General features: G+C 43.4%; 1 protein-coding gene across 1 annotated transcript; it reads right to left on the minus strand.

Annotated features, from left to right (window-relative positions):
* Positions 1–1,061: 1,061 nt before the first annotated feature.
* LOC133115194 (serine/threonine-protein kinase 17A-like) lies at positions 1,062–24,093 on the minus strand. Its single transcript, XM_061224983.1, has 7 exons — positions 23,633–24,093; positions 14,973–15,185; positions 7,960–8,104; positions 6,722–6,848; positions 6,460–6,508; positions 6,052–6,231; positions 1,062–3,112 (listed from the first exon to the last, which is right to left on the minus strand). The coding sequence occupies exons 1-7, from the start codon at positions 23,743–23,745 to the stop codon at positions 2,830–2,832; spliced, it is 1,110 nt and encodes a 369-aa protein (XP_061080967.1). The 5' UTR covers positions 23,746–24,093; the 3' UTR covers positions 1,062–2,829.
* Between the last annotated feature and the right edge of the window lie 2,477 nt (positions 24,094–26,570).

A 26,570-nucleotide genomic window follows, 5' to 3' on the forward strand; every position in this document is an offset into this window, starting at 1 on the left:
TAACAGCCGTGAAGTAAAAAGAGCTGTTCCGGGTTTTGCTCTGTGCAGTTATCTCCATAATCCTGCTCTGTGCATTTATCTCTGTAATCCTGCTCTGTGCAGTTATCTCTGTAATCCTTCTTGTGTGGTTATCTCCATAATCCTGCTCTGTGCATTTATCTCTGTAATCCTGCTCTGTGCAGTTATCTCTGTAATCCTTCTTGTGTGGTTATCTCTGTAATCCTGCTCTGTGCGGTTATCTCTGTAATCGTTCTTGTGTGGTTATCTCTGTAATCCTGCTTTGTGGAACAGGCTCCAGGTCCGGAGCAATGACTCAAATATATCAGGTGGACCGTGGATGCATTTATGTTTTCTACTTTTGTGCATGTCTCTGGATAAATTTATAGCTCGCTAGCTAATAAAAACAGGGCAGAAGGCTTAGAGAAGAATCACTGAGAATTGGGGCAGAAGGGCGGCAGGGGACACTGGTATTTCCTGTTAGCGAGTGGTTTGTACGTTCCCAAATCCTCCTGTGATATCTGTGAGCGAGTAAAAGTGCAAAGTGCCTCCCATTTTTCCGAAGTAAAATTTAAAACCACATGGTGACATGGCTGAAAGCTTCCTGCGGTTCAACAAACTTCACTTTTGGAATACATTCAACACGGACTATAAATATGCAGGACAGATCGCAGCAATAAAACATGAATGGAAACTTTTGAAATAACTTGAATTAAAAAGTTCTTCTAGTGTGGAGCTGTGTTCGGCAAGATACCCAACTTCAGTCACATACTGCATTTGTCTGAAGCTGTCTCGGTCACCCGACTAGTTCGTAAGTTGATGTATTCTTCAAGGGTACCAAATGTATCTGTATGGTCTAGGACTAGGAGGGTCCTCTAGGGTCCTCTTCACACTTGTTCCTGTGTTCAATCTGCACTTCATTGTACGTCATTCTCGATAAGAGAGTCTGCTAAATGCCTTGTAATGTAATGTAATGTCTATATTGAATACATGGATAGTATAATATCCAAAATGGCATGATTATTAATAATGATGTAAGAAAGGTGACAACAATGTCAAACAGATGAGGTGAAAATAATTCTTTAATACAAAAAATGCATATTTAATTCCCTTGATACGGCTTAAGCAGGCTTATAAAATAATTATTAATACATAATTCATCTGAATAAGCAAGTGCAAACCTGCCTGACATTTAAAAAGCTGAAGAGGAGTGTAATCCACAGTACAAAATAGAAAAGAGACAAAAATACAATTTTATATATTTCATACCATATTAATCTTTAAAAAATGACAATAGAAAAATATCTTTAACAAAACATTGTTGAGAAATTAACAAAAACTTGGGCATCTCAGGTAGGACTCAGGCTAGACTTTTCCTTCACTTCCCAGCCTCTATTGTCTTGCAGGATTCCATATGACCTCATTTTGACAGACTTCATTTTTATAACCAAATCACACAGAAACAAGGGCGAATAAACAAAACAAATTTTGAACAAAATCCTAAAGAAATAATAATAATTGTGCAACATTAGCAGGGGAAAGAACACATTTTGAATATTTAGAAAAGATACATCAGGTGTAAAATCTTGCAGGGTGGAATATTATAAAAGAAAGTGGAAGTATTTCATGATAAAAAAACTTTCCGTCTCAGACATATACTATGCTATAGATGGCATACGCCTGACGCCACATCTACAAAAGCCTTTAGACAAGGATATATTCCATCTTTCAAGAACCGACCAATGAAAAGTGCCATGTCATGATTGTGTCAGCACTGTTGGCTTGTGATATTGCTGCTGCCATAATGAGTATTTGGGAGCTTGGGAACTGTCATTGGGTGAGCCTTCATAAGCCACCATTCTCCCCTCCAGCCCACTCTGTGCCTTCAGACAGGAAGTGACAACCCTCAGATCAGGGCATCCATTTCTCATTCCAATCCCTTATTTTTCTCCTCTTTTTTTCTTTTTCCTTCTCCTTTTCTTGCCCCTAGCTCCACTCATCGACAGAGGCTAGGAAAAGATGAAAGAAAAATAAATTGTTGAGAAAACGTGAATCCAAGACAAATGGAATGTTCTTGCTCCTTCAAACGTCAGTTTGAAGCCACATCAGTTACTGACGTGGCAGTTGAGGAGAGGTGGATCCACAGGTCGATCATTTATACGTCAGGCTTTCCGAAAAAAAATTTGGTTTGGCTGTTTTCTTGCTAAAAGGAACTTCTACTTCTAGCTCCTAAAAGGAACATTTAAGGGATTGCAATGTCCTCATAGATGCCATCTTGATCGATTTCTGGGTCAGGAGCAAGGAAAGGTAAAAAGTGGAGAAAAATAAGCGAGTGGAATGAGACCAGGGTCCCCCCCCCGCCTCCCCAAACATCTGGCTTCAAAATAAAAGGAGAAGAGTAATCTCTCATCAGCACAACAAACATCATCAGGCTTCATCTATGCTGGCTCTTCCCCTAGAGACACACAACTTCCACTATCTGTTCATATTGTTTACCAACACAGGAGGACACTTTGTACAAGAGAAATGGACTCCAAGACCAAGAGTGTACAGACATACCAGGCCAAACAAGTGCTACTCTCTCCGTTCTTCACAGACGGTGGCAGGAATGTGATTTTATTCACGTCAGGAAATACTGATTCTCACACCTGACCTCGCCTCGAGACAGAGGACTTGGGTGTCATAAACACACACGCATGCATACACACACACACACGGTTTCAAAGTGCTCAAATTAGCGTAGTGCTGCGTCAGACCAAGTTTTCCGGGGGTTTCCGTTTGTTAAATAAATTAATAGCAGTTCACAGTGTGACTGTCTGTGGTGGGCGGGGCTCAGCAGATGACCTCCTGCTGGATCAGGGGCTCCTCAAAGGGGAAGGCGCCACCCCTGCCCGCCTTCATCTCGCCCTGGCCGGGGCACAGCGTATAGGAGGCTACGATAACCAGCTCCGGGGAGGGGGCGGGGCTCTCCGACTCGGGATCCGACTCCGATTGGCTGGTCTCGGGTTCGTCCATGGAGGGCAGCAGTCTGGGGTGGGCGTGGCCAGTGTGGGTGTGGGAGTGGCTGTTGTTCAGCCAGGGGTGCTTCAAACAGTCCTCCGCTGTGGCCCTGTGTCTGCGGACACACAAAGGAGGGATCTGCATTTAACATGGCGCCCTCTACACACAAAGGAGGGACCTGCATTTAACATGGCGCCCTCTACACATAAAGGAGGGACCTGCATTTAACATGGCTATCTCTACACACAAAGGAGGGATCTGCATGGGTGTGTCCCAATACTCCAAAAATGTATCCTCCTTTCCTCCACTTTGTCTCCTTCTATCTGGAAGTATGAGGAGAGGGGACAAGTGGAGGAAAGACTGATGTGGTGTTCATGTTTTGGGATGCACCCTATGTAACATGGCGCCCTCTACACACAAACGAGGGCTCTGCACTCAGCACGACACTCCTGCACCTGCTAAGGCTCAGATGACCAATCAAAAACCAATAATTAGTTAGAATTGACTTCTTATCAATAAGTACCATGGACTGCAAATTGCTTTAAAAATAAATGTTCTTTGAAAAACATTGAAAGCTGCACACATGGGAGAATTAGCAAGCTAGCCAGCTAATTCATCACAGATCAGCAAAATGGCGGAAAGCATCAACCTATTAAATAATGATTGAAAGTGAATATAATTGAGTGAACTCCCAGATTGAGCATTATTTTTTACACAGCACCTAAGTGCTCCAAAAATAATAATACATTTACTGTAAAAAAAAAAAACATTTGTGGAAGGTTTTCTTTGCCATTACTTACATTATACCAGTTCGTAATTCCCCTGGGTGGTTTGTCATTAAGCACACTAAAAGTTTGACACAGACACACATAATACTTACATGTGCACATACATAAGCCAAGTGGAACATTTTTTACTACTCTGTCTGAAGCCTCACTGCCCTGGTCCATTCCCCCTGTAGGCCCTGCTTATGAAGCCTCACTGCCCTGGTCCATTCGTCCTGTAGGCCCTGCTTATGAAGCCTCACTGCCCTGGTCCATTCCTCCTGTAGGCCCTGCTTATGAAGCCTCACTGCCCTGGTCCATTCGTCCTGTAGGCCCTGCTTATGAAGCCTCACTGCCCTGGTCCATTCCTCCTGTAGGCCCTGCTTATGAAGCCTCACTGCCCTGGTCCATTCCCCCTGTAGGCCCTGCTTATGAAGCCTCACTGCCCTGGTCCATTCCTCCTGTAGGCCCTGCTTATGAAGCCTCACTGTCCTGGTCCATTCCTCCTGTAGGCCCTGCTTATGAAGCCTCACTGCCCTGGTCCATTCGTCCTGTAGGCCCTGCTTATGAAGCCTCACTGCCCTGGTCTGGTTCCCCCTGTATGGCCTGCCTCTGGGCAGGGGCTCAGGGTGCGGTCCACACCAGCGTGGTTTTTCTTCCCGCAAGCCCCTTGACTTCAGCTCAGCATATTTCAGCCGTTTTAACTTCTGCTGAATTAACGGCCCTGCCAGCTCCGGGGATTAAGCTCAGGCTTGAGAAAGCCAACCTCCAAGCCCCAAGCTCAGGTCACCGTCGAGAAGAAGGCTGGTTCTTTCCGCTAACCGCCGACCCAGCCGGCAGGCCGAGGGTGGGGGGGGGGATGACAGAGGCAGGAGCTGAACCCACATACCCACACGCCCTGTGATTTCTCGCTCTCTAATCCTTCTTTACCCAGACACCACACACTCCTCTTCAAATAGGGGGCCGAGTCTGTATCCACCATTCTGACTGTGAAGGAGTAGCCTTCACTGGAGACAGGATATGCGTGCCTTTTTCCTTTCACCAGTTTCATTACTTGAATAAATGCCGTCTTCTAGTTAGCTGAGTGATTGGAATGTTTCCGGGAATCTAATTGTGGGCCTATTTAAGGTCTGTCGTGCTGATTGATGGGGGTCGATCCTTTTTGCTACTAGGTTTAGGTGGTATGGTAGCCAAGCATTTACCAATCTTTTTCCTGAATGTGTCCAAGTAATGGTTACAACTATGTAAGTTTCAGCACCTGCATTTCTGGCTAGTGTGCAATTTTATATTTTTGAAAACTTTGGTTGTTGAATCGGTCAGCTTCGTGACACCGACACTCACTTGCATACCCCCAGACGGGCCATTGGACTGCCTATTAAATAATGATGGATGCTACTGCCAGCTCTCTTCCCTTACCCCGGGTTCTCACGGTGAGCGACTCTGGCAACTTTCGGCCAACTTTCATCACTCAGTTTCCCAGTCGCTCAGCTTCATAGAAAATTAATGGACTTCCAGCAACTGGTTTCCCAAATTGGTCACTGTGCGGATATGGGGTTACTCTGACTGCAGGCCCTCTCACCTTGACTGTGGTCCTCCTATTTTCCAGGGACAGTTGCTCATAAGCATTCACACCTCATCTTTCCGATGGAGGCCGAAACCATGAAAGTGGTTTCCCAGCTTAAATTTTTCCTCAAGAAATGACTCGCTCAAGAAGAATTTTCCACAGTAATTTTCCACCACACACTCTGAGCCATTAAACAGTGTGCAGGATCTAAGGTATAACAGTGTCGTTGGCTTCTGGTGCCTTATGATGGCACCCCGGCCTCAGATACCAGAACATGGCGTAAAGCCCTGTACCAGAAAGACTCTAATCCCTTAGTGTTTAGTGTGATAAAGGACAGAAAGCTACAAAGCAGAAGATGCTACTGACTATTTAGGCTAGTTAGCAACATCCTTAGACACACAGCAGACGTGTAGAATATACATGTTCAGACAATGTTATATTGTGTAAGCACTTTACTAGTTCATTACTAGTTTTGTGGTAGACTCTGCATGCCACAATTCAGCCACACTGACTAACATCAGGGTTGGAAATCTTGGCAACTTGTGCCAATTAGTGACCATTTTGACATACTATATCAGAGGTTTTATCTTTCTAGGGGGAAAAAATGCAATTCGAACTGAAGCCAGATGACTAATACATTCTGCCAGTCCGCAGAGAGGCTATAATCTGTCATCTGAACCTCTCCCAACCACAGAGAACCAGGCCTCCCTTTGACCAGAGCCTCACCTGGGGTTCTTGACGAGCAGGGACTTGATGAAGTCGATGGCCAGTGAGGACACACCCTGAAAGACCTCCTGGGAGTAGTCCACATTGACCTGGGAGACGTTGAGGAAGGTCTCCTGCTTGTTGTCTCCCAGGAACGGTGACTCGCCAGTCAGCATAACATACGTGAGCACCCCGATGCTCCTGTGGAAAGGCATGGAGAGGAGGGTGAGAGGAGGGAGCAATAGTGAGCATAGCCCTGAAGTCATAAGTAATTTCTCAAATTATTCAGTTATACAACAATTCTATTCTAAAAACTATTCAGTCACAGTTTAAGGAATGGAGTTAAATAAGATAGTTGAACAAAATTAGACAAATAGCACTATTAGATAAGATACTACATTGTTTAGTAAATTAGAATACAGCACCCACCACATATCTGTCGCTGTACTGAGCGGTTCATAGTTCAGGATTTCTGGGGCTAAAACAGAAATGGATCCATTAGCTTCAACTGTCAAAAGATTGAATAACGTATTGTACAATGCAAGTGACAGTATATTCACAATACTAGTGCTCTTACACATGTAAGAGAATACATGTGTATCTAATTGAGTTATATTTGCAACCGACATGACCGTAACCATGCAGCAAAATAAATGTGAACGTATTTAGCGGCACAAAGTTCAGGACTCACCTACGTACTCCGGGGTGCCCAGGATCTCTCGAACCTCCTTCACATTGTCTGTGCGCCTGGACAGTCCAAAATCTACGATGCGAATGTCCCCCAGCGGGTGAGAGCTGGTCAGCAGGATGTTCTGTGGCTGGAGACACAAAGACAGCAGAAATTCAGCCCGAAACCCACAGCAATGCTCCAGCAGAGCATCGAGAGCCCATGAGCTGTTTGCTTTGGCCACACTTGACATACACTGTAGTTCAGTACTTGGGCAGATAAAAAGAGAAATTGGATTTACATATCAAAGAGAAACCACCACATGGCTTTTTTTAAAGCACCGTACATAAAGTCCTCTTCGTGAATAGGCTACTCTATGCTTTCTTTGGAGATTCCCTTTGTTTTTTTTGTTTTTTTAGCCACCAGCAAGTTTTTCTAGGCCAGGTCTTGGCAAGACTGACTGTATTGCATTGCATTTTTACAGGGGCATTTAAGGAAACAAAAAAGGTAAGACTGAGTTGTAAGCTTCTCACATCCACTTTGTACATGCATTCCAATGAAGACACTATGAGATTAACATAATTCCGGGACTGCAACGGCCAAAGTTCCAGAAGATACCATCTAATTCTGTGTAGTACCGTACCTACCCAGACTAGGCTCTCACTTACACCTCAAACCTATCGGCAGATGCCTACAAATGACTTGATAGCCATAAGCATGCTCACTAACTTGCTTAATAACTAACTTACTGTTCTTTCAGAAAAATGGTTGCAAACAGTATTCAATTTCTTCAATTTTCTAAACACGAAGACAAAAGGTTAAGAAGAGCACTAAGAGCAGTGTTGACTTGCTGGCCACACAGTTGCTTGTTTGTGGCTTTGCATTATGTAACACATTCTTTACAAACATCACAAGCAGCAAAATACACAGCCTTTAAAAGGCTCTTTGTTTCATGTGTGCGGGTGTAGGCCTCACTTTATAAACAGCCATCAGGACGAATAACACAAAAATATGTTTTTATGGAACAGAGATTGTGGCATCTACAACAAGAATGGTTAAGAGTCCCAGTGATGATGAATGATGAATGGCTACTAATATTTGGTTTTATTGTTGAGCCTTCTCTCTGGCCACGAACTCTTGAGTGCAGAAGCTTTTGACATTTGTGCTCATGACACACCCAAGCCCTTGGTCTCTTTTAGGGTCTGGAAATTCCAGACCAATCACAAAAGAGGTGCGTCTCTTCTGCCATCTGTTAAACTGACCTTCAGATCCAGGTGAACAACGTTTTTGTGGTGGAGCCATGCCACACCAGCGAGGATTTGCCTGGCCAGTCGGATCACGTCCTTCTCCGTGAAGGCATCATCGCTGTCTGCCACACACTGGTTAAAGATCTCCCCCCCGGCAGCACTGCATGGGAGAATGGCAGTCTTGAGAATCAAAAGCACCACACACACACACGCACACGCACACAAGCTGTAAAATAACCATCCCATTATTGTAAGAGCTGTAAAATAACCATCCCATTATTGTAAAAGCTGTAAAATAAGCATCTCATTATTGTTAATTTGGTTGTCAGTTGGGAGCTACTCCGGCTTCAGCAGAGCGGCAAAGCGGTCTCTTTTTAATAACGAGTTCCTCAGAGGACCTACGCATTTAACTATTGTTCTAAAAAGCGTCTGGATTATTTATGCCTGCTGCAACACTATCCCCTGATCTCTTTGCTACACCCAATTAAAATGTGCCAGAAACTCAGGACAAACAAAAAATTTTAACAAGCGACTCTTAACCCCCCCAACCCTAAGCCCAACAGCCAAGTGTCAGCACAGGTCCCAGGACTCTTTTAAATTATGAAATGGTCCTCGTATTGTTCTTTGGTGTGGGAAAAAGGCCAATTTTTTTTTTGTCGACAGACAGCATGTGACTCCTGTAGAGGTCCAGCAGTCACACCCATAAATCAGCACAAATTAGCTCCCACTCCCAAAGTTACATTACCGAGGATATCAAGTCAAAAAGCCTGTACCAGGCCAGATAAGGCCTAATTGTCTCGTATCTTCCAGATAAGAGAAACTTCCAACCACAGCAAACAGTTACTGCGCATACCAAACAAGTAGGCCATAAATCCCACATCAGAATAATACAGCCTGAAGTCAGCTAGTTGCTAAACATCAGGGACATTTTCTTTATTGAGTCTATTGCTACTCTCCATTGCTCCCATGGACTAGATCTGAATCAGGTTTCCTCTAAAGAAGAAATTTTGCCAAAGTGTTGGCATTCAAAAGATTTTGTCCTCACACTCTCAAATTCCCTGGTAAAATACCGTGTCACCCTCTCCTTAGCTTTGAAAACAGGGGTTTGTTTATCTGCAAGTCTGCTGCCACTGAGCCATGCGATCTCTATGGCATGGGGCATTACAAGATTTGGTTTGTGTTGGTCACAGCAGCGTTAAACCACAGAAGGCTAGAACATTCCAGGCACACCCATATCCCGACCCATGCTTCTACCCCCACCAAAGCAAACGAGGCGAACACATTAGGTTATATCCAAAAATCAACACTATGCTGAGTTTGTCTTTGATGAACTAAAAAAAACAATACTTTTCAGCAACAAATCTGTGCTACCGTTTGACCATAGTGTTAATGCAAGGCTCATTATTAAAGCCAAACCCATCTGAAGGCGTCATCCATTTAAATAACCACCAACTACAGTTTGCTCAGGCGATTCCGATGAAATGACAGACTGCTTTGCTAACTCTGACAGCCAGGTTTGTACAGCCTTAAAAGCACCTAGAATACTGTAGTGGCAAAGACTGCGGTGTCCAGGGGCTGTGTGAGAGCTGTTGATTTGAATGATTGTCAGCATCAGCTTTGAAAATCAGCAAACTGATGCTGACGTGCACAGTAGTGAACTTCTGTGCCTCTTAATCCAGATGTGTCCAAGTTTACCTGAGAAGTGACAGTAAGGGACACCAATCCAGTAACAGCTGTCAAGCAAAACATGCAAGCATTGCATGTTGCTAATTAACCTGCTAATTAAATTGCTAATTAAATCTGTAGTGTCTGAAATAGTCTCCTTATTTTCACCACTGAGTGCTAGTGCTCCAAGTAGGATTCCCTATGTAGAGTATAGGGTGTGAGTGAATGATTGAGCCACACTGAACACAGCTAATTACTGGGGAGGACTTTTACTTTCTGAATCTGGATTTTCCACCTATGGGCGTACTATGGTCAGTAATGACCTTGGACCATGAGGTGGGATTCACGGGTAACCATTTTGGAGAACTATGACTAAGCTTTCAGCTTTCTCCAAATAAAATGGACGACCATTTGAATTGTATTACTTGCGATGGGATATGGTTGGGAAAATGGTAAAATGATTCCTTCTTCAAATAAACCGATTCTTGATCCAGGGAAGAGTAAACAGAAGCAAGCTTAGGAGTCCTTGTGTTTAAAAGCTCTTGGCCTTCCCACATTACTCCCTAGTGTAGACCCACTCTTTTTCCTTTAATGAAAATCAAACAGAAAAAACAACACAAATGTGACCAGGCATTCAGTCCTTGTGTTTAAAAGCTCTTGGCCTTCCCACATTACTCCCTAGTGTAGACCCACTCTTTTTCCTTTAATGAAAATCAAACAGAAAAAACAACACAAATGTGACCAGGCATTCCCCCCCGTCATATCCAATTCTACAACATTAGTTGATCGAACAATAATTGACTTGTACTCTAAAGCAAGCCACAAGCAACGGTGTAAATGCACTTTGTTAGCTACTCTAAGTAACACAAAAACAGCACTGCAACCTAAAAGCCACCTTTTTCTTAACAGAAAAAAGTTCAGACACTTGCTTAAATGCTTTTTTGCAGATTTAACTTCAGGCCAGCCACTGACAGACATTGCCCCTGATGAAGTCACAGACTTCAGACTGCAGAGCCTTGGCATGAGGAGCAGGCAAAAGCGAGGAGACATGAATCTGCTGTGAAGGCTTTACAGGTTAAATGAAGATGCCCTCAAATCCCTACATAAAAGGCCAGATAACAGCTGAGAACATGAAAGAGGGCTTTGCAAAAAGAAGCATTTTAGGTCATTTCAATTAAAATGGGCTGAAAAAACAGATCAGTCAGAACCATTAAAACAGAGACTACTAAACCCCCAGGAATGCCTCGTACAGTCCTGGCCAATAAACCAGTGCTCAGGAGATTCTGGATAGATGGACTTTCCCGAACATGAGCGGTTATTAAGTCAGACCGCATGTGCAGCTGCGGTTTACCAGCCCTGCAACGGGAGCATGGGCCTGGGTTCTTGCATGCCAGGCAGAATTACCCCATCGCCTCTGACACTGACCCACACACTAATGCAAAGGTCCTGGAAGGACATTAGCGGTGCACAGCAAAGACTGACCCATTTCAGGATCATGCCAACTTCTGCTCTTAATCGTTTAAAGGCACACAAGCATCAGCGTTCCTGGTCTTAGTATCTAAAACTCCCACAAAACGTTTTAGAGCAGGGATATAGGTTTTTTCTTACCCTGCCCTCCAGGGTTGCTCTGGATAAAGCTTTTGCTAAACAGCTAAATGTAGAAACTGTGGGTACCGTTGCCACCTCAACAGAGACGATGTGGACTCCACACCTGGATCTATGCCCATGGAAATATTGCAGAAATAACATCAACTTCAAGAATATCTAGAGCAGTGCAGACACTAATGAAGGCCCTACTTTTGGGTAATCCGATTATCTGGTAAAATCGGGGACCAAACACTGGCTGTATTAGGAGCACAGGTATTCAAACAAGCTGCATTCTTTAAAGAAAATGTGAAAGGTTTTCATGAAGGTAGGTCCCTGCTTCTGTTTTCAAAGTCGGGGACGAGAATGAAGACATTACAGGATCAGGATGAAATCTGAGAAGCAGGCAGGCACCTGACCCGCAAAAAAACATACAGACAGAAACAATTAAGCCAGCGTTTTGACTTGGGATTCTGATGTTTTGGAATTCCTGGGGTTCGCTTTTGCAGCTGCGCTGTGCGGGTTGAGCTTCTCGTGTCAGCAGTGCCAATCACGCTGTTCCCTGACTGGACCGCATGCGGGAAGGCGAAGGAAAACAAACACCGGGATCTCTGCCACCCCCTGTGTGCGTTTTGAATAACTGGAAGCAGGCATGCGGGACTTCTCCATTACTGAATGCCCTGGTTCCGTGGCCCAGCAATTCTCAACTTAACGTTTAGAAAGTTTACAAAATTAGGTTCTTAATACGCAAATCAGTTAATCGTATCTGGTTTGTGTGTGTGTGTGTGTGTGTGCGTTTGTTTACACGTTTGTGCGTGTGCTTGCATACATGAGCGTACGTTTCTTGTTTGTTTACTTGTGTGGTTTGTGTAGCAGGGTTGGCTCTCTGTGTGGAAAGAACAGTCATGTCTGAGCCCAGCCTGTATGGAAGGTCCCTAACAGCCTTGGAAGAGGGGGGAATTCAAACCCCAAAGTGGAACGACAACCACATGTGTGATTCAAATGTCAGCATGTTCTCTCTCGGAGACCACACTACAGGTCTGATTCATCAGAAAGAGCTGCAGGTAGGCGTGTAAAAGCATCCAGATTTTAACAAAAGGAAACAAATACTGAGAATTCCCCATTATGGTTCTAGTGCACTGGAATGGATGTGGTTTGCCTGCTTGCCTGTATGTGTGCGTGTGTGTGCATGTGTGCGCAGAACAACACTAAAGATTCACAGAAAAATAGTAGCACTGAGGACATATTCTTACTACATGGAAACTTCATCTGACATGGTTTATAGAGAACTCCTGTGGGAAGTCTGAATGGAGTATGGCCGCCTAGCAAACGGTTGACATTCTGCGTGTCTATGATGGGATGATGGTCCATGTGACTACGAGACCTCAGGAAGACCTGTACCTTCACACCGCAGTGGCAGTCTATCAGGCAGTTTGTATCACTCCTGCATGACTGAAAACACATGGGCCACAAACAGCAACCACATTAATTTGCTTGAGGCAGTCCACATCCCATGTGGTCATCTGGGTATTACCAGGCATGACCGTGTGCCTTATACTGCCACACTTGCAGAAACAAGGTGGCCACAGTCACCAAACACTGGCAGCACTTGCTCCGCCATGCCACTGGGTTTCCAACCGGTTGCCTGCCTCTAAAGGTCAGTTATGCCTGTGTGTGTGTGTGTGCGTGTGTATGTGCGTTTGTGTGCACTCAAGCACAGGCTGCTCTGTTTTGGACTGCTCTAAGCCTCAGGGTTCACGTGACCCTCGGCAGGAAAGGAATGTAATTTCTCTCTGGTTTCCTCAGAAGCAGGCCCACGCTGTGGTCAGTAAAACCCAGGCAGACCCACATTTCTATTGACCACAATGGCTGGCTTTGACATGCAACGTGGCCTGCTCAAGGCTTTTTAAAACACACCAAGCTAAGTGGTGAACATTACTGCATTGTTTTATGCAAATAAAACGCTTCTAAATAAAATGAAAATAAATGCAGCCTCTCTCCATTTTGTGTAGCTTAACCAGTCTAGCTAAGTTTTGGAGCCCCAAAAAGCTCACTTTATGTTCAGGTTGTGATGTATGCGAGGGTGTTCAAATCAGCTCAGAAAGCTAATGTTACCTAGCTAGCTCATCAGCCTTTGAGAGCTAGCCAAGAATTTAGTTCACTCACGTTAATTAGCTAGCTAGGCACTGTATTACATTCCCGAGCTTATGCTAAAGTTAATTTCAAGAAAACGATACCATGCCTAAGAAAGATGGACACATCTTATATACTGCCTCTTCACAAGCACTTGTGGGTGACCTCCTCTAAGCTGAGGCCACCTGCATTTTTCTGGTAACCAAAACTTTGTCTGACTTTGTCTTTTTCATTGAGGGAACAGTTTGGAAGTTCACCTCCTTCCACCATTATACACAAAGCTGCGTCCCTGCTTGCTAGATCCACATTTATTCAGGTTTGTTCAGGTTTGTCCCCAAGCCTGCTCATGAGATGGGATTGTATGGCCCTTTGATTGATAGCATTGTCACCAGCAAGACGTGCAGGATGTCAGTGTTTCTACTCTGGAGAGATGACGTGACATTTCCTGCCCCCATTCTGCCTGTTCAGCAGCTCAGCTGCAAAAAGCCCTTCCTTATCAAAAAAAAGAGAAAAGAATAAATAACCCAGATGCCCACATCCTCTGCGTTATAGGTTTTATATCAGCGAGGTATGAAACCACCAAACTACGCAGAAAAGACGTAGAGGCAGGGAAAAATTCCCCGAGTGGCATTTTTTGATTACCAATTCTTTTCCGCTCATTTCAAACCTTATCATTTCATCCACTTTTTCCTGGCAAGAGCAAGGCAAGGCAAGGCAAGGCAGTTTCTCTGCATGCAAGGACATTTTTTATCCTTCAGCCTGTATCAACTGTAGCTTACGATGTCACCATTATATGACTTGTGTATAAAATGTGCTTGTCACCATTTCTAAGGTATTTTTGTGCATTTTTACTTGACGTTAAAAACATGGGAAAGCTAAAACAAAGCCTTTCAGGATCTCTACTGTTTTCCTTCCACTTCCCTCTTAATTACTGAAATAAAATCTGTTTGATACAAAAATAAATAAAGGGATGTTCTCTTTTTTCCCTTTTTTGTTATTACCCTGAGTTCATGATTATTGAGTCGGGACACCGCACTGACACTGAGGCCTTTTCCCTTGATGGAGAAAGATATGTGAAATTAGCTGTAATAGCCCTCCATCGGAGACCCATTGTTTCTTTCTCTCTCATCAAATCGGTTTACTTTGGCATTCATACAATCCATTTCAGCAATGCTTACTTCTCCCATCCTTAAAATGCATTTTACATGGTTTTCAGTGGCTATTGAAAGTTGGCGTTGTATCTGGAGTTTGGGAGGATTTATGCTCTGAGTTTTGGGTGAATGAGTATTGATTTTTGAGTGGATGGGTGCTGAGTTTTGGATCAATGTGTGCTGGGTTTTTGGTCGATGGGTGCTTAGTTTTGGGTGGATGGGTGCGGAGTTTTGGAGCAAAGTGTGCTGAGTTTTGGAGCAAAGTGTGCTGAGTTTTGGAGCAAAGTGTGCTGAGTTTTGGAGCAAAGTGTGCTGAGTTTTGGAGCAAAGTGTGCTGAGTTTTGGGTGGATGGGTGCTGAGTTTTGGGTGGATGGGTGCTGAGTTTTGGGTGGATGTGAGCTGAGTTTTGGGTGGATGGGTGCCAAGTTTTGGGCGGGTGTGCTGAGTTTGGTTGGATGTGCTGTGAGTGTAACCTAGGGAAGAAATGTTCTTACCACTCCAGAACCAGGATGATCTCAGTGGCAGTCTCATAGACTTCGTGCAGGGAAACCACGAAGGGGTTGGCTTTGGCAGACTCCAGCACAGCAATCTCATTGATGATGTCCATACGGCAGTCTTCCCCCTTCCGTCGTTTGCGCAGGAACTTGGCAGCATGTTCTTTTCCTGTTACCTTCTCAACACACTTCTTCACCACTGCAAACTTCCCCCTGAGGGCAGATCAGAAAAGCACCAATCCTGAAAAACCTTTTAACCTTCGAATTCATCATTGAAGTTGTCCAAAAAGCCCTTTATTGTAACCTTTAGTTAAACAGGTAGGTGCAAACACATTCACTTTTCTGATTAAAATGACAAGGACATGTTCATGTTAAAGGTTGTGACATGCAATATTAAGTTTTTATCTATGTATTTTTTAAAACCATTGTTCAAATAACAAACACAAAAATAACACCGTTTAAATCAGAGGTGAAGCGAGAGATTTTGAGACAAGATGACAATAAATAAAGAGAACAACTTCAAGGGCTTCAATTTGACAATCACAATCATTTTACGTTGAAATTGGAAAACAGTGTAATTTCTTGAGCTGGGCAAATCATGATTGACATTACAAATTGGAGGGTTATGGAAAAAGAATTGTATGAATTGTTATGCAGCTGCCAATGCCATTCATTATTTAGCTGCATATTTTGAGGCAAGCTTTCCTTGGCTCATGCCTGTCATAGAAGTATTGTCAATTAATCACTAGCTCTGTGCTTCTTTTGTGTTGAGGTGGAAGTTTGGAGTGTGACTGACGTTATTAAAGACATGCAAACTTTGTCTTCAGACTATGGAATGCAACAAACTGTTGCTTATACAGTTAGATGGCCATATCCCACTAAATACAGAGAATACATTCATCTTGAAGAGAGTTTCTTTTTCCAGTAATCTACATAAATGTAGCATGACTGACAATACAACAAATGTGACTGACATTACAGTATACAAAATGTGACTGAACCAACATATTTCACGCTGAATTGTGTTTTGTTTGCTATGAATTTGTTCATCTGGATCTTGAAAAACTTACATTCGAATTTCCAGACTGAAGGCCAGACTGCCAGTTTTCAAGGAGCTATCATATGGGAAAATGTATTTATGAGGGCCAGATAAAAAAGGCCCCAGAATCAAAATCTGTAATTTCCAGTAAGTATCAGGTCTAATTAAATAACTGAACCCATTAAATATTACAGTAAAACAGTTGTATTTTCTGTCCATGTCTAGCTATTCATTTGCCCAGGTGTTAGGCCCTACTGTAGCAATCAATCTGAGGCAAGATTCTGAATGACATGAATTGCACCTCTCTCTTAAGAAAACACCCAGAGAGCACATCATGGTGCACCTCAGAACATTCTGGAAAAGGCAGCCAAGCCTGAGAGAGACCTACTCGCATGCGCTTGCAGAAACACTCCAAAGCCACCCTGCAGAACTGCTCCAGAGGCCACCCTGCAGAACTACCCCAAAGCCACCCTGCAGAACTGCCCCAAAAGCCACCCTGCAGAACTGCCCCAAAGCCACCCTGCAGAACTGCCCCAAAAGCCACCCTGCAGAACTACCCCAAAGCCACCCTGCAGAACTGCCCCAAAGCCACCCTGCAGAACTGCCCCAGAGGCCAACCTGCAGAACTACCCCAAAGCCATCCCTGCAGAACTGCCCCAAAGACCACCCTGCAGAACTGCCCCAAAAGCCACCCAGCAGAACTGCCCCAAAGACCACAGTGCAGAACTGCCCCAAAAGCCACCCTGCAGAACTGCCCCAAAGACCACAGTGCAGAACTGCCCCAAAGACCACAGTGCAGAACTGCCCCAAAGTCCACCCTGCAGAACTGCCCCAAAAGCCACCCTGCAGAACTGCCCCAAAAGCCACCCTGCAAAACTGCCCCAAAAGCCACCCTGCAGAACTTCCCCAAAGGCCACCCTGCAGAACTGCGCCAAAAGCCACCCTGCAGAACTGCCCCAAAAGCCGCCCTGCAGAACTGCCCCAAAAGCCACCCTGCAGAACTGCCCCAAAAGCCGCCCTGCAGAACTGCCCCAAAGGCCAACCTGCAGAACTACCAGGGGCCCCTGATGGAACAATGCATTATACCTCCCGCGGAAAAAATTTGTACTCATACTCCTTGTACTCATATTCCTTTTTCCGCAACAAATGCAGGAGGCTTAATCATCCACATTACATTGACATACAGTCCCCTCCAAAAGTATAGGAACAGCAAGGCATAGTCCATTGTTTCTAGATAAAAAGATGAACACAAGGCCAGAGTTCAGAATTTAAGCTTTTATTTACACCTTGAACTACTTAGAACATAGCACATTTGGTATCAGACGATCCCATTTTTAGGTGAGCAAAAGTATTTGGACAGATAATTTAAGTAAATGTAAAGTTCCAGGCTTTTTCAGCAGCCTCACTCAGTTGTTGTTTGTCTGGCCAGTCTAAAACCTCCCCAATTAAAGTTCCTCCCAATTAGTTTGGACGCAAACACAGTTTTTGTAGACTTCTGAATGAATCCTGCTGCTACCATCATGAGCTACATCAACAATAAAGATTAGTGAACCCACTCCAGAAGCACCCATGCAAGCCCAAGCCATGACACTTCCGCCACCGTGTTTCACAGATGAGCTTGTATGTTTTGGATCATGAGCAGATCCCTTCTTTCTCCACACTTTGCTTTTCGACTTTGGTAGAGGTTAATCTTGGTCTTATCAGTCCATAAAACTTTGTTCCAGAATGTTTGTGGCTCATCTCTGTACTTCTTGGCAAATTGTAATCTCGCCTTGCGATTCTTATTACTGATGAGCATCTTGTGGTAAAGCCTATATTGCTGCTCTCAAAGTCTCTTCTTCAAACGGTTGATTAAGATACCTTCACTGAGATTGACTGATGTTTTGGGGTTTTTCTTCACCAATGTTTCCGTCATCAACTGCTGCTGTTTTCCTTGATCGAGCTGTTTGATGTCTGTTGCTCAGTATGCCAGCGGTTTCTTTCTTTTTCAGGACATTGTACGTTGTTGTACAAGCTATCCCCAATGCATGTGCATTGGATTTCCCCTCTTCTAAGCTTCAAAATGGCTTGGTTTCCTCCAAAAGACACTTCATGTTGGTTTATATATTTTTTTTTTAACACAAATGCAGTCTTCACAGGCAAAACCAAATGCTAAAAGCAAGAGTAGACATTTAGAACTATTTATTGTTTAACCAATCAATCTCACAGGCCCCATCTGGGCAACAAGAAACACCGGTCACATGTTCTAATACTTTTGCTCACCTAAAAATGTGGTGGTCTGATACAAAAGGTGATTTGTTATTTAAGAAATCTAGATAAGAAATACCAGGAAATAAAAGCTGAAATCAGGATCGGTCATCTCATGTATATCCTTTGACCTCAAAAACAAAGCAATTGACCTTGCTGTTCCAATACTTTGAGGGGACTGTATTTGTCAATTTCACAATGGGAAAAATCAAGTCCCAATAAAACTATTCCTTAAAAAAAGAAATGCAGTGCATTCACTGGAGCTCCTGCAGCTTTTGCCAGCCCAAACAGCATGACATTATATTCAAATGACCCATTTAGTACTGATCCAGGGCTCGGAGGAAGTGGGTCAATGCGAGGGTGTGGGCAGGAAATCCGACATGCAGAATGAGGGCTCTGTGAGGGCCAGTCACAAAGGCCACGCTTGTCAGCTTCCCATTCTCGCAGCTGCCGAAGGAGACAAATGGAATTCCCAACGCCTACAGCCAGAACTTTGTCTGGGGCACTGCCTCCCCCCCCACCCTCGACAGGCAGACAATGGGCTCCAGCATGCAGGCCGGGGGGACAAGACCGCCCATGGACTGGGACCACCCGAAAACACTGAGGCTGTCTGCCGAGGTCCCACCAATCGAGGCACGCCTGCCCCTCTCATCCACAAGGAAGCACCTAACTGCTGCTTGGATGAAACATCAATATTAATAACAAGTGTCCTGAGTCACTCCTCACTCCTTCATTCTCATTACTTCATCTACAAATAGAGAGTAATGTGCTACACATAGAGCTGGTTACAATTATAACCAGGCTATGTCTATAATAGTAGAATACATGCAGTGTACTGATACTGATTACGGAGTAATGTGCCTCAGTAAAAATATATCTGAAGGGTTTAGGATGCAGCAAATCTTTGTAAAAACATAAAATTTTCATCTAATAAGTAATAATTGCTGCCGGCACTAACATCATAAATTAAGTTTAAAATCACATCCTTGGCTGTGGGGCTCGAGGCTTTGCAGATGGGGCTGGTTCAAGTTCACTCAAGTTTTTATTGAGCAGAGTTGGAAGACCACCGAGGCAGGTGATGAAGGAGGCCGCAGGATGGGCCTCAAAGACAAACTGTGGACTCCAAGGTGGCCCGAACAGGAGATCATTTTCACTCAAGGCAAACACCCGAGTTTGGAAAGAAAGCCAGAAGGGGCAAACTCTCTCAGCTCTCGACATGAGAACAAAATTATTTTGCAGACCATTTGCAGGCCGTGTGCGCAATGAGCTGGCCATATACCCAAAAAAGGCAATCAGTCATGTTAAAAATATGTACAGTATATGCTATATGAGGGAGAAAGGACCTCATACAGGGTGCTACTCTAATTCAAAATGTGGCTTTCCTGTGGAGTCATTTTACATCATCTGATGGTTGGGGTGGGGGGAGTTTGGGGGGGATGTGAGACTCACAGTTACCTGGCCTAGTTCACACAGACTCCTCTTCCTGCTTACTTGTGAAGCGAGTTCCCCGGTCGTTCAACTGATTTCCTTTGCTAAAACGCAAACTAGACTGAGCAGCTGAAGACAAGATCAAGCAGCTCTAAACGATAGGGCGTAAGCATTAATTTGATCTCTTAACCCACTAATTTTAGGATGTAGGATATACGTCAACTCGGGCTCCTCCGTCATCTCTTCAAACCGCTAACCGCTCTGAGCCAACATATGGTTGGTACTCTGGAAACTTGGCTTGCAAAACAGAAAAAACTAATGCAACAGATACAGTAATAACGTAAGAAAGATACTGTCTAGGATTGTCATCGGTGCAGACTGAAACCTTGCCTGTTTAAATTGCATCCTGGTTCAACAAACTCTGAGCATTAATTCCAGGTTGAATAGCCACACTTACACCAGGCACTATCTAATATTTAATATCCTTAGTCTCCCTTTTGAGCTTTCTACGGCACATAATAATTGCTTTAGATTTATGCAATGACCGCTATTGGACGTAGCACTGAACTTGGTATTGTCTCTGCTGGTTGCTGTATACACATTATTATAAATCACTCTGGATAAGACTGACAGCTTCACGTAATCACGAATTATAAATAAACAAAGAATTCACAGGACATCGACAACCCGAAGCAGTCGCAATAGCAAGCAAACGCAGGCAGCTTAACCCGAAACTGCAGAGTTCAACCTCCTGGAAATCGGTGAGATGGCGTCAAAATAGCGGATCCATTACAAAAGGTTAAGAGGCCTGGATTAACGTTTTGTGTTCTGAGCTGAACCCAGAAGGGGTCAAGCGAGAGCCGTCAATAAAACACGCCAACTGTTCCAGATAAGCAGCAGGCCCATCGTGTGCTAGAGGCTGGAACCTGGGGTGGAGCAGGAGCGGTTAGACTTAAGACAAATTCCAAACACCCCCTAGGTATATGATGGTCAAAATCATACAATTATACACACATTAAACATGTGGTTCATCTGACCAGGAGCCCAACCAATCAAAACTATCCTTAGTTCTTAAAACCATTCGTTTTGAGGTATGAGGAATAATGACGTCAGAGCTATAGTGTCACCAGGCCTTCACTAAGCACTTTTCTCCCTCAGGTTGACCAGAGCAGCAGCAATTACTCTTTTACCCAGTCAAGGGATGAGCTTGCCCGGTTATGAGATTGCCTGTGGAGATAGATAGAGGAAGGATTGGAAGTAAGTTCAGTTCAGTTCAGTTTAGTTTATTCTTTGTCCCAAATGGGCAATTTGTTTGCAGCAGGACCACACACATACCACACAACAATAGGCATAACATGATACAGACAGACAGATTCTGCACAAGAAGCATAATAAAAAGTTCAGTTGTGATAAATATTGGCAGTGCATTAAAAAGTCATTTAAAATCAAGATACAGTTTCAATAAATATAAGGTAGATATAAAAAGAGGTAGTGGATTGGGGTATGGGGTCACTAAATGGCTATCTTCTTCTGTTGTGTGCATTCAGTGCTTGGATAGAAAAAGGGATGAAGGAATTTTTGTACCTCTGTTTTAAAGCAATGGGAGTTTTAAATCGTAAGCCAGATGGCAACAACATGTATTCTGTATACAGAGGATGACTTGTATCTTCATAGATATTCATGGCTTTGTTAAACAGCTGCTTGTGAAATACTCAGTAAGACTATTGAACTTCACTCCCACTGTCTTATTGGCCACATTCACAATTTTAGAAAGTGCATTCTTGTCTTAGATAGTGATGTTTCCATACCAGCAGATAATGGAGAATGTCAGGACAGACTCAATAAAAGCTCTATAGAACAGTGTCATCAATGTTTAGGTGTTAAGTTTAAGCGTCTCAATTGTACAGGAAATGGATTTTGGCCAGGTGGTGGATCAGCTACCCAAGTCACACACACACACACGCACACGCACACACACACACACACACACACACACACACACACACACACAATCCCCAGTCTAATGCCAGCACTCTAATCTTGACATCTGCGAATCCTGGCATCTGTGTAACTCACATACCTACAATTAATGAGATTTAGGGCCATGAAACTTGGAGGCGCTACCCTGGCAGGGAGGGGTTACACAGACCCTGGTGACCAAGAGGGCTCTGGCCACCAGCCTGGTACGTGTCCAAAAAACATAAATCTCAGCCATGGAGGAAACCTCGCTTTCTTAAGCCTCCTCTTAAATCCGAAACTTCCTCCAATCAAGTAACGCGTGTTTACTGATACAGAGCAGCACATTGCATCAGCAATAAAGGACACATACAAAAAAATATATATATAATAATCCTGCTAACATTACAAGTCTAGATATCTGTCTCCCTTGTCTTAAACAAAACAACCATGTATATGTACTGGGCCTGCACATACTGTCGAGGATGACAGACTGTTTAATTCATAGCCAACAAATTTAAAATGCATGATTAAATAGGTGGGGGAGTGCAAATGTTGTCAAGTGACAAATGGCACGGGTCTATGAATTATAGGTTAATTGGTCAATGGGGTTCCTTGAAAGTATGAATACCAGCATGACCAGTGACAAAATAGCTGACTGAATGAAAAACATCCAAACAAACCAGACCAAGACTCTTAGCAGCCCTCAGGACCCTGGTATACCAGAAAAATAAACAGTCCTCCCTGTACTAAATGGACTGTGTATGAGCCAATGCCAGACTCTCTAGCACAGGAAAGAGAGAGATCTAATGGGTTTAATAAGGAATGTAGCAGGAAAACTGAAGACAACTGGTTCTTCAAGCTTCTTTTATTTATTCAGTGTCACAGAGCTTTGAGAATTTGGTCCGCTGCAATAATATTTTAGTTTCCTTTTACCAGGTGAGCTAAACAGTCTCTTTACAGGTCACAGTGCTCAGTGTAACCCAACTTATCTCTCTCTCTTATATCACATTTAACTGATGCCTGCATCAGCTTCCTTCACAGTATGCTGCACTAAAGTGCAGAAAACAGAAACCGTTGCGCTCTCTGCTTCCTGCGCTCTCTGGTCATTGTACTCCAGCAGAAAGGACAGTTTGACTGCATATTTCTGTCAGACTTTTTTTTCTCTTCATGTGGTTGTCTGCAAGCATTTCCATGCCTGTTGAACACCCACCTACAGTATGCAAGAATCTAAGAGCTGCACAATCATGTGCAGGAAAATGCCTCGGACGAACTGGCAGAACTCGAGCAGAGAAATCTCTAGTACAGCCTTCCTTGTGATGGTCTGCATAAAAGCACCAAACATTCATTAACAACCTGAATTACTCTACTCCACAGAGAATTACGCAACATCAAAAACAAAAACACAGGCAATGTAATCCAGATACTTTAGCGATGAAGGTCAGGCAATTTTGGCATCAAAACTAGTGGAGTTCACTGCCAATCAAAAAAATAACATTTAGTTAGTTAGGATATAATATTACTGATGAAAAGTAATTATGTTAGCACATCATGCTAGCAGTTCATATCAAAAACAGTGATAACGCACCGCGGCTATTGGGGTCACTCAGCATCACCCATGTGTGAGGCATCGGATGCGTTTACTATGACAGATGTATCTATAAAACACTGTATAAATACATTTAAATAAGAGAAAGGCTCAAAACGCAGCACCTGTCGAATATCTCACACGCATTCTTCCAATGAACAATCAGTGGAGCTAATCATGCCAATGCCACTTGAACAGCCAACACGGTCACGAGAGGGTTTCCAAATTCTAGCTCCATCGGATTTGAACAGCCGATATTCACACAATCTCCGGTTACACGTGGATAAGCGATTCAACAAGGATATACAGGCTAATATCAACTGAGTTTCCAACGTTTGACTTCATGCACGTAAAGTTCGTACTGTGTCAATCTCAGAAATATCCACAAGCATATGATCTTACCTGCCCAATTCTTTACCGACAAGGTCGTAATTGCTTTTGAAATGGTCCGTCCTTATTCGGGTTTGGATTTTTGACACCATTCCGTTCTTGTTCATCATTGTACAATCTGGCATATCAATCCGTTGACTGTTGGAAATTAATCGAATTTCTTTCACAAAGGTCTGTGGGTTTTCTAATATCTAAATCTGTTTCATCTCAGTCCATAGCCTAATGAGCGATGCACGCGAGTAAGACAATAAATAAAAAGACAACGGAATGAAATCATATGAGTAAATAACGAATTTGAAATTGCATTGGTCTTATAGTTCCCAAACTGCAGATAAAAATGAGAAGCACTGAAAAATTTTGAGAAGAGCCAATAAACACGATGTCGTCAAGCAATAATAATATAATAGAATCTCATTAAATGAAACCGATGACTTCAGGTTGCCGTCCTTGGCTGTTTTAAGTTTTCTGTTGTATTCGCCAATGAGCAGCCGCACATTCCAAACACAAGAGAATTGCTCAGGACCAACCCCTTTTCTAATGAAGTCACGATACGGCAACCAATGAAATACCTAAGAATAACTGAAGGGAAAAGTTAGAAGCGATTCATATTCTTTCTAGTGAAAAGCGTATGACGGGGAAAAAAACAGTTTGTCTATGCATAGCAGAAATACAATTTCTGGATTGTCTGTGCGTTAAGCCTCTGGAGTGGACACACGAAAACAATATAGTAGCTCCCTGAGAATTCAGTTCTGATGTGAAAACTGGCATGCACATAACCACAGAAACGACAAACATTTAGTGTCATAGAACATTTGCATATTATAACCAGGACTGTGTGATGCCTTTTTTTCTTGAGCTGAGGCAAATTGGAGCAGGAATCCAGGGAGGGATTTTCAGAATTTCATGAGTAATTGGTGTTTACTGTGAGCTAAGCTGCCAATCAGATAGCCAAGTGCTGGGAAACCTGTCACCTAAGCACGAGGTGCCAATGAGGCTGTGCATGTGGCTGGCGTCTCTGTGGTCACAATGGATGTGGTCAGAAAATGGTCACAATTGAGAAACCGCTGCCAAAAAAAGCAGAGGGTCACACCCTCATCTACAAAAAAAAACGTTTGCTGCAATTTTCATGTTCCACTGTATCTCATTGCCTTGATCCCATCAAGAGTCAAGTCTAAGAGTCAGTCTAAGAGTCAAGATCCACTAATAGCAGGGTCACAGTGTGTTTGTCACAGCCTCCTGGCAGCAGAACACATTCTCACGGGCGTCTGCTTCTGTGCCAAACATTCGACACAGCCCTACCTCTAATTGACACAACCATGGAGGGCCACACCTGCATGTAATGAAGCAGGATTAGTTAGTTGACATAAGCTATGCCACCAACCCCAAAGACAAGGGCAGTCACGTTGATTCAGCTGCATGTCACATGCAAATGCTGGTTTCCATATCAGCACTGGAACTTCAAGCAGCGAACCCTTTTAAAATGCAAACACATAGCGGGTTTAGATTCTCTGGTTAGCAGGATTGCCAACTCTGGCAACCCTTTTGGCGTGAGACACATGTCTTCAGGCTCTGACTCAGGCTCTCATGCCACTCAAGCATATCCCATGCCAAATAAAAAGACTGCATGGACTTCATGAACATTACAGAGAGACTGGCGATTGGCAACCTATCTTTGAAGGTTTGACAGCAACCCCCCCCCCCTCCACCGCAGCTGTTCGCAATCTCCATTACCTCGCCACCAATCAGTGTTGATCAAGGCTGGAAACTCTGCTGCTCTGGCAATTTTGTATTCAGCTAAAACCAAAACAGGCAGTTGAAAGAAAACGTTCCAGCAGCCTAGAAGACACTGGGAACAGGGTACCTGTAGCGCGTACTTAAGCATTGTCGCTTTAGGACTGTGTGAGTGCAAGCAGTGACCCCGGTGCTGACATCTGGTGAATCGGAGGTCAAGGGTCAGAGGTCAAACTGTTGTCTGACAGTTTGGTCTGCGGACAAATAGAGAATCAAATAAAAATTATATATATATATACACTCACCGAGCACTTTATTTATTACACCTACTTATTAATGCAATTATCTAATCATCCAATTGTGTGGCAACAGTGCAATGCATTAAATCATGTACATACAGGTCAGGAGTTTCCGGTAATGTTCACATCAACCATCAGAATGGAGAAAAAATGTGATCTAAGTGACTTTGATCATGGAATGACTGTTGGTGGCGGACAGGGTGGTTTGAGTATCTCAGGAACTGCTGATCTCCAGGGATTTTCATGCACACTAGTCTCTAGAGTTTGCAATGAATGGTGCAAAAAACACCAAAAAAAATCCAGTAAGCAGCAGTTCTGCAGACAGAAACACCTTGTTAATGAGAGACGTCAGAGGAGAATGGCCAAACTGGTCAAAGCTGACAAGAAGGTGACAGTAACGCGAATAACCACACATTACGACAGTGGTATGCAGAAGAGCATCTCTAACACATCATAACTCTAAGTCAGTGGTTCTTAACCTGGGTTCGATAAAAGCATAGGTATATATTTTATTTTCCAATAAAATATATACCTATGTTTTGAAGAAATCATATTTTATTTTTCCAATTACAAAGGGTTCGGTGAATGCACTGATGAAGCTTGCAGGTTTAGTACCTCCATTAAGTTTAAGAACCACTGCTCTAGCAGTGAATAGCTACAGCATGTGGAATAAATAAATAAATACCTAATAAAGTGCTCGGTGAGTGTATATATAATACAAACATAATTTGAATGATTTGTAATTGCATTTAAAAGAAAAATAAACAATAGAAAATATTTTTTAAATCTGTGCGAAATAAAATGACAACTAAAAACCGAGTCCTGTACTGACTTTGCATGGAGGACAAACAAGTATTGATGATCCATTTTAACCCAAAATGCCAATCAGATGGGTGCCATGTTTCCCTGGGGGCCTTAGA

This window comes from Conger conger, chromosome 16 (assembly GCF_963514075.1).
Source record: "Conger conger chromosome 16, fConCon1.1, whole genome shotgun sequence".
NCBI lineage: Eukaryota > Metazoa > Chordata > Actinopteri > Anguilliformes > Congridae > Conger > Conger conger.

Excerpts from the sequence above, each read along its gene's own strand:
- LOC133115194 (XM_061224983.1), bottom strand. The coding sequence starts at position 23,745 with ATGCCAGATTGTACAATGATGAACAAGAACGGAATGGTGTCAAAAATC. Across the intron at positions 8,105-14,972 it reads ATCATCCTGGTTCTGGAGTG|TGCTGCCGGGGGGGAGATCT; the intron begins GTAAGAACATTT and ends TCTCCCATGCAG. Across the intron at positions 6,509-6,721 it reads GGGCACCCCGGAGTACGTAG|CCCCAGAAATCCTGAACTAT; the intron begins GTGAGTCCTGAA and ends TTTCTGTTTTAG.